This window comes from Saccostrea cucullata, unplaced genomic scaffold (assembly GCF_032062105.1).
Source record: "Saccostrea cucullata isolate Sc308-1 unplaced genomic scaffold, CSIRO_AGI_Scuc_v1 ctg36, whole genome shotgun sequence".
NCBI classification, from domain to species: Eukaryota; Metazoa; Mollusca; class Bivalvia; order Ostreida; family Ostreidae; genus Saccostrea; species Saccostrea cuccullata.
In genome coordinates this window covers 217889-235000 of record NW_026930674.1, presented here as the reverse complement: position 1 = coordinate 235000, position 17112 = coordinate 217889, and the positions used below count along the sequence as shown (strand labels likewise).

General features: G+C 33.5%; 2 protein-coding genes across 2 annotated transcripts in view; one reads left to right on the top strand and one right to left on the bottom strand.

Moving 5' to 3' along the window:
• The window catches only part of LOC134229567 (RAB11-binding protein RELCH homolog), a 59931-nt gene extending 50139 nt beyond the window's left edge, over nucleotides 1–9792 (bottom strand). Inside the window, exons 1-12 of the mRNA XM_062711315.1 lie at nucleotides 9490–9792; nucleotides 6194–6283; nucleotides 5478–5549; nucleotides 5118–5290; nucleotides 3291–3479; nucleotides 2468–2556; nucleotides 1842–2183; nucleotides 1635–1713; nucleotides 1367–1465; nucleotides 1026–1138; nucleotides 759–849; nucleotides 482–553 (exon numbers count right to left, since the gene is read on the bottom strand). Of these exons, the coding sequence (XP_062567299.1) occupies nucleotides 482–553; nucleotides 759–849; nucleotides 1026–1138; nucleotides 1367–1465; nucleotides 1635–1713; nucleotides 1842–2183; nucleotides 2468–2556; nucleotides 3291–3479; nucleotides 5118–5290; nucleotides 5478–5549; nucleotides 6194–6283; nucleotides 9490–9787 (1707 nt within the window). The 5' untranslated portion in view covers nucleotides 9788–9792. The remainder of the gene's footprint in view (nucleotides 1–481; nucleotides 554–758; nucleotides 850–1025; nucleotides 1139–1366; nucleotides 1466–1634; nucleotides 1714–1841; nucleotides 2184–2467; nucleotides 2557–3290; nucleotides 3480–5117; nucleotides 5291–5477; nucleotides 5550–6193; nucleotides 6284–9489) is intronic.
• Nucleotides 9793–11916: 2124 nt separating this feature from the next.
• LOC134229559 (uncharacterized) lies at nucleotides 11917–16872 on the top strand. The gene is made up of 2 exons (XM_062711305.1): nucleotides 11917–12039; nucleotides 14742–16872. Exon 2 carries the CDS (start codon nucleotides 14753–14755, stop codon nucleotides 16181–16183), a length of 1431 nt encoding a protein of 476 aa, XP_062567289.1. The 5' UTR covers nucleotides 11917–12039; nucleotides 14742–14752; the 3' UTR covers nucleotides 16184–16872.
• The last annotated feature ends 240 nt before the right edge of the window (nucleotides 16873–17112 follow it).

Here is a 17112-nt window from a genome sequence, read left to right as displayed (position 1 = left end):
GCTCAAAATCTCAGTCTGACAAAAAATAAGTGTGCTCAAAATCTCAGTCTGAAAAAAGTAAAGGATGAGTGAGCTCAAAATCTCAGTCTGAAAAAATAAAAGACAAGTGAGCTCAAAATCTCAGTCTGAAAAAAGTAATGGATAAGTGGGCTCAAAATCTTAGTCTGAAAAAATTAAAGAACGAGTATAAAGCTCAAAAACTCAGTATGAAAAAAAGGTGAGTGAGCTCAAAATCTCAATCTGAAAAAAAAAAATATGTGTGAGCTCAAAACCTCAGTTTGAAAAAAAATGGTGAGGAAGCTCAAAATCTAAAAATAAAAGATGAGTGAGCTCAACATAAAGGATTTACATGACCTAAAATATCAGGCAGTGGAAAATAACTGCCTGGTACAAAGAACTCATGGAACTATGTTCTAGTATGTAATCAAAGCTTTCTCAACTGTTGGTGGAATGGGAATAAACAAAGTATAACTATACTTACTGGTAAGTAGGATGCCAGTGCACCACATGCTTCAGCCACTAGGATTCTTCTCTCTGGATACTTGTGGTTTATCTACATGCATATAGAGAAAAATTACTATAATGAGAGTTCTGGGACATATCAAAATGGAAAAACTGAATTAATAAAATAATTTGTACATGTATACCTATAAAATTAATATTATTGCTAAAAAATTAAATTGAGATATGATGTCACTGTAATTTTTCCCATGCTTTTACATTTTTGTTCAAATTCCAGAAAACATTAGATAACCTACCTGTTCCCAACACTGAGGGAGGAGTTCCTCAATCAGACGAGCACTTCCTGTGTGCTGGGCAAAGGCCACACAACCCGTCATGATCATCTGTCTATCAAACAAAAAAGATCAAACTAAAGAACTGGTCATGGCAAAAAATCTACAATCATGTTTTTAAGACAAGTTTTTGTTTAGGCTTAATTTTTTTCCAGAATTTCTAGACATTTTCATTACTGAGTTAATGTTGACAAAGCTTTAAGAAAATAGTTTTAATCACAATCACCAAACCTTTGTTCTTCGTCAGGTTTTTTGATCAGGTTAAAGAGAATGTTGAGGAGTTTGTCTCTCTCTTTAGAGTCGGAATGGAGCATGGCAGTGCACAATATCAAGGGGATTAACTCCTGTAAGAAACATGTCAAAGAATTGAATAACAGTCATGTACATAATTTGACTACGTTACACAGATCTGACTGTAAAATAAATAGCAGTTTTGACTTTCTAGATTTACTTTCAATTTCCTTACGTTCAAATTTTAAGAATCAAATTAAATTTTGTAACCAAAAAAAAAGAGTAAAATATTTATTGCACTTCAGTTTTACAGTTTTTTTTATTTATAGAATAATTGTGACCTCTCTTTTAGCCAGGAGTACGTTGGGGACTATATGAGGAAGACAGCGAGCCAGCATTGTCACAATGTGGTCTCTGTCAGCACCAATGATTCGGGATACCTGTCAAAAAATCATTAACATAAGTTAACAAGTCATCAATCTGAAAAAAAGGTTCAAAATGCAATTCCAGATGTAAAATATCTAACTTAAGAGAAAAATAAGCAATTATTTATTGAAACATAAATTTAAAGCACCTCCTCTGACAACGCAATATACTGAACTCACTTACCTCATGTACAATACGGTTGTCTTTAGAAACATGGAAACAAACATCTAATAAAGCTTTCCTAAAGGTCGGTGATAAATGTCTGTAAAATCAGAAATATTCATTAGAAATTTTCTCTAACATTGCCCTTGATTTTACATTGTATTATCAACAGACTTCTGTTGTTTATGAACAATGTTTAGATCAAGTACTCTGTTGTTGTACACCTACCTCCCTGATTCAGGGTCTGGATTTTCTCGACTGGAATTTTCCTTCGTGGTGGGACTTTTGTCACCTATGCTGTGGTCTGAATCTATGACAACAAAATCATGTGACTCCACACTCATGTCTTTATCATTTGACTGGTTCCCTTCTTTCACAGTTTTTGCCTCACTTTCACAATTCGTGTCCATCACTAACTCGCTGTTCACTGTTTTATGATCACATTCTTCATTACTGTTCTCACCCACACCAGGGCTCTCCTCACCCACTGTGTAATCTACTTCCTGGTTGGATAACTTTGAAGATTTCAGAGGAGCAGAACTGTATATCACCTGGTTTTCAGATCTTTGGCTAGAAAGTTTTTAATGTGTTTCAGATTTTATTACATGGAATGTTTTTCAGTCAGCAAATAAGTATTGTTATTGGTGAGTAAATCACAGACTTGCACACTGGCATATTTTCTATTCACTCTAGTGCTTGTCATGAAATATACCAACCGGATTTACTCACCAAGAAACTCATAATTTTTTTTTTTATTATTACGTATAAATTCTTTTTATCCAAAAAAAAATTAACTAACAAAAGAAATTAAAAGATGAAATAGACTGCAATTGTAAACTGAGGATCTAACTTACTTATGGAATTGAGTAATCTGTGACATCAAGTTCTGGTTTTCTGTTCTCAAGATTGAAATCTGATTTTCAAAATCAGCAATGTTTGATTCCTGTCGAGATAATGCAAGATAAACTTATTAATATTAATCGAAAAAGGGAACAAATATAAGTACATGGTTTAAACTGGTTCATACAAATCATATTCCAACCTCCCAAAATACCTCTGCCCCTTTAACCACCCAATTTCTTCTGTACCTACCAGCTGAGATTTCAGATCGTTCCATTCCTCTGTACCTACCAGCTGAGATTTCAGATCGTTCCATTCCTCTGTACCTACCAGCTGAGATTTCAGATCGTTCCATTCCTCTGTACCTACCAGCTGAGATTTCAGATCGTTCCATTCCTCTGTACCTACCAGCTGAGATTTCAGATCATTCCATTCCTCTGTACCTACCAGCTGAGATTTCAGATCGTTCCATTGCTCTGTACCTACCAGCTGAGATTTCAGATCGTTCCATTGCTCTGTACCTACCAGATGAGATTTCAGATCATTCCATTTCTCTGTACCTACCAGCTGAGATTTCAGATCGTTCCATTGCTCTGTACCTACCAGCTGAGATTTCAGATCATTCCATTGCTCTGTACCTACCAGCTGAGATTTCAGATCGTTCCATTGCTCTGTACCTACCAGCTGAGATTTCAGATCATTCCATTGCTCTGTACCTACCAGCTGAGATTTCAGATCGTTCCATTGCTCTGTACCTACCAGCTGAGATTTCAGATCATTCCATTCCTCTGTACCTACCAGCTGAGATTTCAGATCGCTCCATTCCTCTGTACCTACCAGCTGAGATTTCAGATCGTTCCATTCCTCCTCCCTCCTCTGATTTTCCTCCAGGTCCAGATCTACCTGGCAGGAGGAGTCCTTGGTTTCAGTTTGTGGGACAACATGGCTCCCATAATCCTTGTACAGGTGTAACAGACTCGGTGGCCGAGCCATGTTTAATCCCACATCATCCCAGTCCTCAAAATCCTAACACAGCACAAAAATAAAAGTCCTCAAAATCCTAACACAGCACAAAATTAAAAGTCCTCAAAATCCTAACATACATGTAGCACAAAACTAGAAAACTGACCAGTCAGCAAGGGCCCCGCCATGGGGTAGAATTAAAAGGGTGCAGCTTACAGAATGATTATGAAGAATATGCAACAGCAACTGTATTCTTAAAATTTAATGATAATTCCTGAATATTCAAGAACCTGAAAATAATATTTTTGTATTTACATTAGGCAGTAAATAACAACTTAACATTGAATGTAAATTTAAACAATTATGAAGCTTTGTGTTATGAAATGCCAGCCTTCAATGAATGCAAATATCATGAAGGCTTGACCTTAACTTCAAACAAACAGCAGTTGCAGACAAAGGTTTTCATTAATCTTAAAGTGACAGATAAAGAAAAGCCTACTAAATTTTCTGCAGCAGGCTAGATAATTAATCCCAAGGGATTAATTGTACCTCTCTCATCATTTTCTTCTGAATTTACAATAAGAACTTTTTCAGTGTTAATGATAGAATGGGGTTTTTATACAACTACATTAAAAATTAATTAAACATGTATTCTTGAATTAATTTAAAAAAAAAAGTGAAAAAAAAAGTGAAAAGAAGTAAATCAAAAAAACTTCTTTAATCTTTTTCTTTTCTTTTTTTTTTTAAATTTCAATGAAATTATAACTATCAAACAAAAATAAATTATAAAAAATTATATTAAAATCCACATTTCAGAGTGTTCATAGCATTCTAAATTGATATTACTTTCAAACAAACTTCATTTGCAGACAGAGGTGGTAATTAATCTCAATGTGACAGATAAAGATAATGCTCTGGATTTTCTTCAGGAGGAAAGCTAATTAATCTCAAGGGACTCCTAGCAGCATTCAGTTTACAATGTGAACATCTTCAGCAGTTATCTCTCTTTGCCAATGCATTCTATTATGAAGTTAAGGAATCTACCCCACCACCCCAGCTCCAAACCAGAAGACATAGAGAACAAAACTTAGCATCAAAATATGCATTTCTGCCTACTGAACTACTGTACCAAATTTGTACTTGATTGGGCAACCATAAAAAAAGTTGCCCGTTCATTCTAATGCATAATTAAGGAATCTACCCCACCACCCCAGCTCTAAACCAGAAGACATAGACAACAAAACTTAGCATCAAAATATGTATTTCTGCCTACTGAACTACCATACCAAATTTGAACTTGATTGGGCAACCATAAAAAAAGTTATTAGAAAAAAACAGAAAATTTGTGGACGGAAGAGTGACAGACGGACAGACAGACAGCTAGACAGACGGACGGACGGACGGACAGACAGAGTGATTACTATAGGGCACCCGCAAATCCTTGCGGGGCCCTAATTAAAAGGGATGGTTTACAACAGGATTGATTTTGTGACATAAAAAGTTAACAGTGACAATACATTAATCTCATTTTGTAGCTTTGAGAGATATTTGAGATAATACATATAAATAAATGTACAGTACATTGTATATATATTTTTTAAAAATCCCAGTTTTCATTTTTGCACATTAAAACTTTAAAAAGTTCTGCTGTGCATAACACATCTAGGATCTTAGAGTTGTGAGAGGTAGCTAAAGAGTTACCTGCTCTTCGTTCTCCTCTGAGAAGGTGACAGCCGTGAGTTTGTAGTTCTGCTGTAGGAGGAACTCGTTGATTAGGAAATTAATGGCCCTCTTCTCTAGTGGTTTAATGGCCTCCTCCTGTCCCAATGTGACCACCCCCTCATTGACCTGCTCTGTAGACCCAAGCTCATTCTCTGTGGAGTTTGATTAATACATATTAGAAGGTGGACTACTAAATGTATATAGTAAATTATTTAACTGGCTACAACCAGTCATCATTAGAAAATTTTATTGCAATTTTTTTCTTTAATATTTCATGCATATACTGTATTTTTCATACTTTTAATAAATAAATTGTCTGCAAAAACTACTTGATTTTACCTGCTTCTTTTGTTAAGCTTGCTCGAAGAGATTTGATGGAATCTTGTGCTTTTCTAAGTTCAAATTCCAGAACTGAACAGAAAAAAGAAGACATGAAACAGAGTGATGTAAATACATGTAAGACAGCATTTCTAATTAATCCCTCAATATACACCTTTCTGGGGGGCAATATTTTTATTACTGAACAATGAGGCCTGATACCTACTTTTAAAGGTACACACTATTTAATAAGTGACTTAAAAGAAGCAAAAACAGTAAATTGTCTGAAGTGTGCAGCATTGTGGATAAAGAATAAAGAGACACCTTTGTGTAACTTACACATTCACTAGCCAAGAGTTTTCAGTCCACTCTGCTCCCCATAAAGTGGGGAGTGGACTGGACCGAAAACCCTTGGCTAGCGAAGATGTATTACACAAGGACAAAAGGAGGATTACTGTTCAGAAAAATGAACTGTAATACAGTACTACATGTACTTCCTGTTCGGCAGCATAAGGAAATAGAACTGTTGCCTTAAATAGGAACATAATAATTACTTGCTATTGTCTGAATAGATAGAACACATAAGTGTTTTTTTTTAAATCAAAAATTGAAATCCAACATATATAATGAAAATTGAGCCGGAAAATTTATGAAAAGCTAAATAATTTCAAATTTTATGTATCAGAATCTTTCTAAGTGTCAACTCTAGTTGTTACATAAATGTGTATATTTCACACCTGCTACTCTTTCATCCACCTGTCCACCTCCATCATCTGAATAGCGGGCAAAGTCCAGAGAATCAAACGTCTGTATACTGGATGTTCTATCTGTTATTATAAAAAAAATCATTAAACAACAGACTTCATAATGAAAAAAAGGTAAAGGTAATAAACAGTGACTGATCTCAAAAAAAAAAAAACAACAAACAAACAAAAAAAAAACAGAGGTGGGATTAGGAGGCTAAGAGGAGTAAGCATCCCCTGTTGATCAGTCACACCCATTGTGAGCCCTGTGTATTGATCATTCTTATCTTATTGAAAATACATATAATTATAAAAGAGTACATCAGTAACTTGATCCAAAGAACAGTATCACATCAAGTTGACAGGTGCAGAAAATGAGATCAAATGAGGTGTGATCAGATGATCCCTGCTTGTCAACGAGACATGATAAGGCTTTTCTTATCTAGTTACTTTTATAATGAAAAATTTATAATATACCCCTTTAAAATAAGCAAATATAATTAAAGACAAATTTTGTGAGGAATTATATACCTTTTACTCATTAAACAAAGCATTTTTTTAAGGAACTTTTTTATACACAAGAAAAAATATATTGTGTACTACGTCATCAGTTTCAGAAAGTGGTGATATGGATTCAGAAAAACAGAGTGTGATGATCCAGAAAGTCAGATCACAACATCACATGATTGCATAATTCAACTATAAAATTGATTGATACACAGTTGGATAAATAATAAATGCTGATATCATAAAATGGCATTTTAGATCTATAAGCTTTTTGAAGAAAAAGCAAGGCTACATACTTTTGGTACTGTAAAATCACAAATTTTCACGGGGAGTTAATTTTCATTGTTTTTAAAGCATGGAAAGACCCACAAATTTATGACCACCTTGATATTTAAAATTTCATATGCATTACTACTTAGCATTCTCTAACCACATAGTCAACCTCCCACAAACCAATATTTTTTCCTCAAAGCTAAAAAATTTGACCCCGTGAAAATATGTGATTCTACAGTACATGTATTTATATATAAACTTAAAATTTGTAATAGAGATTTATCAAATTAGTTAGAAAGGAAATAAAAGCAAAGGAAAATTTTTATTTATAATGACCAATCATAAATAATACTTAATATATTTTGGGACTCCCGAACCTACCAAAATAAAAAAAATGCAAGAAATTTCATCTTAAATCTTTTTATAGATATGACAAAGGAATCTAGTGTTTTACAACTGCACGTTAATGAAAATTTGTTTTAAAATACATGGCTTTAGAAACAGTAATTTATGACATGTATGGCTTTTTATATGGTACATGTATTTAATCGTGTCCAACTTGTTATATACTGGTACAGTAAAACCCATTATAGTGCATTGTCATAGAGGAACATTTTAATTTATTTTATTTTATAAGAGTCATTCAAAAACAAAAACAAAAAAATATGTAGACTTTTCATTTAGCATAAATTGAATGTAAAAGAAAATTTGGTAGACATAATTTAAAAATAAACCCAGATAACTTGAATAAAATAATTGAAATATTTCGTGAATGATGATATATTCAAAAATTAATTTAAATTTAAAACTGTAAAAAATTAAAAAATGGGACGATGAAATCTATCAAATTTGTTATTTCCTTAACAATAAAATACCAGGTAAATAATATTACTCATCTTATTCCATAAACAAGACTAAAATATTGCTAAAATGAAAGTGAATTCAAAGAAACATTCATATATCATTTCTTCATTTACTGGTAATATTCCCTACTGTGAGGTAATATGTTGCTTCTTCAAAATCAACAGAAAACAGGTAGTCCTAAAAAAAAAAACAGCCCCAAAAAGATGATGTTGCAGAATGACATGGAGAAGTGAATAGCAATACAATTTTGTGTTACACTTGCAAAAAATGCATTTATAAGCATAGCCTGTAAAACAGATGTGACTGTTAAATCAGCATTAATGGTAGCACATTGCAAATGAAAAGATTCATATTCTAATGCAACTTATGCATTTTGTTTGTTGTTTACATAACATTTTGTTAAGTTTTGCTAACAGAAATTTGCCATGAAGTGTTGTGTTTTTATGACATCACAATCAATAGCTTTCACTCTCATTAATGCTTTTTTACTGCCTCAAACATCCGTGAATTAGCCAATCAAAATGCATTAAAAAAGCAAACAATTGCATTAGAATTTTGCTATTGCTAGCCCTACTTGACAAGTGTTACACATTTATATTTGATGCACACTAAGATGATCTGCCAGGAGACTTTATCAGTAAAAATCTGGTCAAAAGAGTTAGTTAAGGTCAAGGAAACCGACAGGGGTTTCACTATTACCAAACTTGGAAAAGCAGGACACATTCAAATACTGCTAAACTATATTATGATATATAAACAATTATTAGCAAACAAAAAAATCAAGTGGTATAGTGATTTTAATTAATGAGTGGGCAAGATATCAGAAACTGTTTTGAAATGTAGTAGAGGAGTATTTTAGCAAAACTCTCATTAGACATTGATTATGTTAAGTTTTTTATGTTACAATGTTGTTAAGAATGACTTGACAACACACGTCAGTGTTCAGGCTAGGGAGAAAACAGAGGGGTGTCGTGCCCCACCCTCAAATTGGGTGCTCTTGTGTCTCCTGTTCATAATCCAATAATTCTGCCTTTCCTTTTCCCTAAATTTTAAGAATGAAAATATCTTGATTTTGATTTTCTTAAAAATGATACAAAATTCACTTTGCCTACTTAGTTTTTGAATGACCCTTGTAAATTTCATATGTAAGCATATAATATATTTGAAACTACAGAAAACTTTTTGTAGGCTTTAGATCAATATGATTATTTTTGCTGTACAACTTGATAATGAACCATGTTTTACCACACGGGGAGAAAGTTGCTGGGGGCATAACATAAACTAAACTTTATTATTTAACATTTCTCTAAGACAATATTCATGTCCCTTACTTTTAACAAAATTCCTTAAACATTTAGATTTTAAAAACAAGAGTTGACAATTTTATCAACAACGCGAAAATAAATCTAGCACTCATTTAATGTGCTTTACTGTTAGTGTTGTTATTCACTAGTGAGAAGTTGATGATGGGAGAGTATTAAAACGAGCCTCCAACTAAAGAAAATACTACAAGTATTTGTATATATCAAAATTGGTTATTTTTATCCCTTTTGAGAAAACTGGTCCAAAACTTTGCCATAAACAGCTGATAAACATTCAGATACTTTCAATGACTTGTTCAAAACTAGAAACAACAAAATAATTACGCAGTGATGAAGTCCCAAATTCGTCTTTTGTACGTTCAAAATTTCCAGGGTTTGAAAAATAGTCTCGAAGTCGTGGGATTTCTCTTCCGGTCTCTAAGAGTTCTGTGTGAAATTCAAGGGCTGTCAAAACAAAATTCTCCTTCAAAAGGCTTGCAGCAAGCGAATCTAATGAAAGTTCATGATGTTCACTTGTTTTTGCATCTTGCAATTCAGTGTTAACCACTTCTGTAGCCGCAACCACCGTATTTTCATCGTCTTCGTCATCAAGAAACGGATTTGTGTTAGGAACGTCCGCCATATTTTTGTCACGTGACGGATTTCAACACACCTTCCTTACCGAATTTCAAAATATTTTATTCGGATAAGTATGGAAATACAATTTTTCATTTATCTCAAAATGTTCTCCTTCTTTATGAATTCAGACCTAAAGTTTATATAAATATAATACTTTACAAGAAAATCTTCATATCTCAGGGAGCTTTATTTAGGGAATACATTAAATTAAGGCATCCGAATGTGAATATTCAGAGAAGTTTATATTCCTTTGTTATATCGATCCAAAAGTATTCGTAAATTATTTAAAAGGTATACAATGTAATAATATAATTTGAAATAAAAACTACAACAAACAAACAATTTTATGATATTTCCTTTAAAGTGTAATAAATATGGCCAATAGGATGAAAATGACCTCTGTATGAATGATTTTCATTTAATATTTAAAAAAAAATCCTTTATAACAGCTTCTGATCGAGCTAAAAAATTAAGTGTAAATTTACATGATATTTGTCATTTACGTTCAGATTCAAATCTTCGCCGATTTTTTTTACTTTAATATCCCATAATGAAGTTAACTTTAGACTGTACGCCGGGTGTCTTATTTAATTTCGAGTCGGAAAAAAATAGGTTATTGTTTTAAATCTCTGATATATATATATGAAACGCGATTGATTTAAATTGCGTAATTTACAGGAAACTCCTATCTTAAACTTTATATGAAGAAAGGAACGAAAACCTTCAACAAACCTGATATGCTTACTGGAATATTTTTATTTTATGTATGTTAATTATTGTATTCATGATATATGATAGTGTTCTCAATAAATGAATTGAATTGAAAATTATGTAAACAGATTATAGTCCTAATTAATTCCCATCACTCTGCCTCTTGAGATTTGAAAATACTATCAACTGATTGTCGAGTTTGTAACCAAAGATCGAACTTTGTTAAATTCTAATTTCTTTCTTTTCTATCATGGCGTGGAGTATTCCTATAAAATCTTAAATATAGGTTGGGTTTATTGTAACATTTGTCCGCCTGTCTAACTTGAGGCTGTCAAAATTTTTTCCCTATATTTTTTGTAGTCATCAATGCAATATTCCACATGAATGTTCAAGTTTGTTTCGACCAGTGAGTCCTTTGCATTTTCGTTGCCGACCGGGTTATTTCCAGGGCGTCCAAAATATCCCCCCCCCATAATCTAGAAAACATAGATACTAAGAAAACATAGATACTATATGCTCGTGCCTCTCAATAAAAACGTCACATGACCTTTTTTGTTTGTTTGTCAAGGAATGTTTGGTAGATGATACCCCCCCCAACTGAAAATGTATGGCTGCATGTGCCCCTCCCCTAACTGAAATTGCTTCCTACGGACACTTTTTGCTTTAAAATGGATTTTATCTACATGTATATATACATTCCCTCAATCGATCAAACTTGCATGGATGAAGTAAAAAAAAAAAAAAACAGGAACAACCAACCATGTTTAGGACTATTTAAATAAGCTTGAATCTTGGAGCATGTTTATTTTAATAGAATGAAAATGGGCCTTCTTTTGAGAAAAAAAATCTTAAACTTGGATGGTAGTTATTTTTTCAACTTATTGTAGATACTCAAGTACTTAAATAAAATTTTAATATATAATCAAACACTTAATTTCAATAATTTGTGAGGGATGTGATGTATACCTTCTATTAAACAAAATGAAAATAAATATATTAAAGTGATATGTTTTATTTAAAATGTTCAAATAATAAATTTTAAATTAACAAACTTATCATTGATTTGTGATGTATACCTTCTATTACACAAAATGAAAATAAATGTATTTAAGTGATATGTTTTATTAAAAATGTTCAAATGAATGTTTCAATTAACAAACTTATCGTTGATCGAAAAGCAGATTATAGAAGAGTATATTGAATGTTGCACATATCTCCAAATTACTCGAAACGTCGCTAAGAAATTTTTAGCTTAACTTTGTTTAATAGAGAGTGTGGTAATAGGTTTACGATTTAAATGTTAGTTGATTCGGTACTCCGTACACAGGTAAGTAAACATTCATGTAGATGCATGAAATTATATCTAATTTTTGATTAGGACACCTTTACGAGGAAATACACTGTAATGTGTAAATGTTATCAATCGACGATTGAAAATTTGTCAGTGGTTTCTGTTTTAGTATACAAAGGTTACTCGGGGACAACGATCGCCACATTTTGTGAAACCTTCCATGGCCAGGGCCGTCATCTAAACATAAACTCTCGGTAATGTGCATTTCTGTACATGTAAACATGTACTTTATTCAACTATGAAATGGAAAGATTTTATTTAAATGCCCTTCATATCAAACTTTCGGTAGGTTATTATTATCTCCATGCCAGTTGAACAGGTATATTCATAGTGTTGATAACGACCAATGACAAGCATTTTTAACCAATTGCGATTGTGTTAAATTCAATCCCTTTATCGTTTTACGTGTACATTTGTCATCGAAAGTGCATAAAGTTTTCAATAACAGTTAACACTGATTGCTTTACTTTAGTTCCCGGAGGGATTATGTATAATTAATTTACCGGCATACAAGGACCTAGAGGAGGTCCAGACTCCCTCCACTTTGAAAAGTTCGGAATTATTAAATTTCTAGGTAACAGTCATATAGGCGTCGGAACCGGGTGGGGGCACTTTTTCCCCAAAGATAGACTTAGTATAGGCATTGAACATTGCAGCGTAGATTTAGCCCCCCACTTTCCAGAGACATGTTGCAGTATAGGTTAAAAATGTGGAAAGTGGTAGTGTTTGGGAAAAAAAATTGGTATACTGAAGGAAGTTTGAACCCCAACCCCCCCCCCCCAACCACACACACACACACACACACACACACCCTCGAAATAGGATTTTCGTGATTGGACAACGGAACAATGTCCTTTCTTTCTTTCTTTCTTTTCTTTTTTTTTTTTGCTTGTGAGGTTTGGTTGGAGGTACAAACAAATTTTTTTTACACTTAGCCCCCCCACTTTCAATTTGCTTCCGACGCCAATGACAGTAATGGGAAAAATGACCCCCCCGAAACACGCAATGGTTTACTTATAAAACGATAAGGAAAATCAAGCATTAGCCTAGGGAAAGTGTCTCCCACCAAATACTCTTTTAAGAATGTGTGTGCAAGTTGTTTGCGCTTCTTTTCCTGCAATGTATGAAATTTGAGTTGATTTGCATCCCTCCCTCCCTCGGGGAAAAAACCTTGATCCATATCCGTTTACCGGGTGGCGTTAAAAAGCTAAATTTGCAATAATGAATATGGAAACTAGTTGTAGAAATTCATATTTACACGTACTATCACCCATTTTAGTTGAACTTTACAATATAAGTATGAAAAAGGTAAAATATTTTTAACTATAGTATAAACACATTTCATTAAGCGTCACTTGTGTTTTTTCAATGTTTAAGATTCTACATATTTTGTTAATGTTAAAGATTCTACATTTGAAAACTTGTCGATATTTCAACATACGTTGACAAATTGTTTTGGTCGATGTTTGAATATACCGGCGCAAGGTCAAAACGTTTAGTATTCATTTCTTCAAAATTCAAAAAGTGGGGAACATATGACGTTGGAAAAGTTTAACTCACACTGGTATATTTTCTATGTTGGTTTAACGTTGAAGCAATGTTGTTTTAGAAAATATCTTATAAGTGTAATGAGAAAATAATGTTTTATTAATTAATTTCATTCAAAGCTCATTTTATCTATTCCATGTTCGTTATAAGCTTTATTTAAAGTACATTTTCTTAAGTGCTAGAAAACTTACAACTCTTTAGATTTATATCTTCGGGTTAGATATGTTCAAAAGTCGATCCATATGACTTTTAATATAGATTATATTAAGTTTTTCTACTCTTTATTTAAAGCTACATGGCTTATCTAAGCTAAAAAATAAAAAAAATATCGAGATTAAGTGTAGATTAACATGATACTTGTTATTTACGTTCAAATTAAATTTTTCACCGATTTTGAACTTAAAAATCCCCACATTTCTATTGTTAAATTGGCTTTAAACTGTGTCTGTTATTTAGTTCCGAGTCGGAAATAAATCAGTTACTGTTTTAAATCTGTGGTATAGATCTTTGAAACGCGATTGAATTAAATTGTGTAATATACGGGAAAGTCCTATAGTTATAAATCGTTAAAAAGTAACAAAACAAACGGAAAGTCAGTCTGAACTTGTCAAAAATACGCCATATATGTCTTTAAGGAATCGCTGTCTAGTTTGTTGCGTATGCCAGCGCATCAACGATAGCTGAAAACGTGGGATTATTTGCATAACGGGCGAAGCATAAAATATCCTGCGTTTCCAACTATAGTTTATGTCACTGCCATACTCAACAAACTAGACAGCAATTCCTTATATTTTCATCATTGTGAAATAAAATTGTAAATTTAGATAATTTTTTTTAAAAATTCTAATAAATTTCAACCATACTCGAGGCCTCCAATGTCAATTTCAATAGTCCCAACCCACAAGCTTTTAGATCTATTACAAAAAATGAGGTGTTTAGCAAAAAAAAAAAAAAAAAAAAAAATTAAAAATATTACATTCCATTTTTTTTAAAAGTCGGATTAAAACGATTCAATGGCCTATGTCCCCACCCACTGACATCAAACACAAAATGAGAAGCACGAGGTTTACTTGCATATTAGGCCTCCTTTGCTCATGACCTCTCGCCTGGCAAATTTACATTCCGGTTGAATGAACAAGAAATCAACTCACCTAACTTTCAAAAAGTTATCACAGAGAAAGCAACTAAAAATTGAAATATACATGTATAAGTTTGATTTTCCTTTTAGATTACACAGTCTCATATGACTTTAACAGTATTGTTCTTTATCATTTGTAATATATAAAGATGTGCACTTAAAGACTTTATCTAAGCTACAAACCGTCTCAATGTCATTTTTCTTTATCAGGGTGCCAAGGAATGGATGATATATCGCTTAGCTCTGCTCAGCACGTTGTACTATGTACAATTTGTGATGGAAATGCCGAATTCCATTGCAATTCATGCCATGACGACCTCTGTCAAACCTGCAGGAAAGGACATCTGAGGAGCAACGCCACAAAACATCACGAGGTCGTATGCTACACCGAAAAAGTAGTAGAGAAGGAAGAAAAAGGCGATCGCGAGTCCAAAGGCTTTAAGAAAGAGACGACATCAGTGACAGACGCACGTCCAGCAAAATTGAATTCAAACACAACAGACGCAACATCCGAACACAAAAATGAAACAGTCAGTGATGAAAAGAAAGATATACTAGTATCCCGTTCTTCATTCTCCAATATAAGACCTGATGGTCAGCAGCTTGAAACAGATGTTTCATTGGCTCAATGTGTCATCGAAGAAAACATATCCCAAAAGTCAGCGACTTGTACGGAAACAAGCCAAGAGGAAATATTTTCATCGCAATGTGTCGTCAGAGCAACAGCCTTTTCAGAAGTTTTCAAAAACAACCCAGTTGTAGACAATCCAGATTTAACGTCTGCTCAGTGGCCCATTGTCGCCAAATCTGACGAATCTTCCGACCTCGTCCCTACATTAACATGGGAGAAAACTGTTCTTCTGCCAAACCATACTTCTAAGTCAGGATGCCATATTTCTTGCACAGCGTCAAATACCATGTGGGTTAGTGACATGAGTGGTTCCCTGATTCTATTAGATTTACAGGGAAACATTATAGAAAACATCCAAACCAGAAGCGGTGCTGGTTTTCATACACTGACACAAGATGGACAACTTCTTTACACCGACATGGAGAATAAACGAATTTTGAAAGTGCACTATGAACAAAAGACCTCAAGTGCATTTAAAACAAGTCTTCGTATGAACCCTTTCAAGAAGACGGGGGATTGGACGCCACTTTGTATATGTTCCTCGCGCTATACTGGTGACCTACTTGTTGGGATGGTAAAGGAACATCGAGCTAGGATAATGCGGTATGATTCCAAGGGGAAAGAGAAACAAGGAATCGAAGTTGACAATAAGAATGATGCTCTCTATGGTCTTCCTCAGTTTGTAACAGAGAACGCCAATATGGACGTGATTACATCAGACCGAACGGCGCTGGTAGCGGTGGATATTACGGGCGGGAAAAGGTGGGTCTACTCCGGTGCCGGTAAAACCGGATCCGGATTCCTTCCCGCCGGAATATGCTGTGATTTGCTTCTCAACATTGTTGTGTTTGATGTTTTCAGCAACAATGTTCACTTGGTGGACAAAGATGGCAATTTTCTGTCGCGTCTGTTGGTCCTAGGAAATTCGTGGATACCACAAGGACTGTGTTTTGATGAAGAAGCTCGTTTGTACTGTGGCGATCGTTCCAAAATTTTAGTATACAATTACGAACATGTATGATCCAAGAAACAATTTTTGGTAAAATGAATGCAGGGGAATTAAAAGAAAAGGAAGGAGACACTCTTGGCTCAAAGTAGACGTATATGTATACTATACATCGACTTTTTTGTCACTATGTCAGTTCAAAATTAAAAATAAGTGGGATATTACTGTATTAGATACGAAATACTTGAGAAACTTTGAGTACTAGAAGAAGAACAAATAAATATGAATAAATCCAATATTAGCATCATGCTATTATGTCAATCTTTCAATAATGGCTAAATATTTTTAGTATTAATATTGTAATTTAAGGAAGACAGTTCATTGATTTTCAGAAGTTCTCTTTTAAAAAGATGTTTCTTGACAGAAAGTTGAAATTTTAACGTTCACTCACAGACCGGAAGCTACAGATTTAAGAAACTTGACTTGTGTATGCTATTTTACTTACGTTGCTGTTTTGTTTACAATTTTGGATTTTTTGGATATGTTATTTATTTGAACAATAGCTTCAGGTTGAAGCGAAATGAACGTGAAAATTCTTAATACTTGATGATAGGGACATTCTTGATAACCTTAAACCAAACACGTGTATGTAAGCATTGGCACAAACTCTGTCACCATATAAATTACCAAGTGTGTTCGATTTTCCGACAATGCTCATAACATGCTGATGATAAATTGCCAACACTTTGTATATTGTTTTTTTTTTGTTTTTTTTTTCTTTTCTCGAGTAAAGTTTAAATATCTTTTATAAATTCCCCTTAGATTTTGCACTTTCCTTAATAACTTATAATTTCTTCGGAAATTACGAGGGAATTTTCCCCCACAGGAAAAAATGAATTTAAAAAAGGGGGACATTTTCTTTCGTGGAAATATTATCATTCTGTAAATCCAGGGTCATATATACACGTATTTCATTCAAAACCATTTATTGTTCACACTGGTTG

Excerpts from the sequence above, each read along its gene's own strand:
- LOC134229559 (XM_062711305.1), top strand. The coding sequence starts at position 14,753 with ATGGATGATATATCGCTTAGCTCTGCTCAGCACGTTGTACTATGTACA.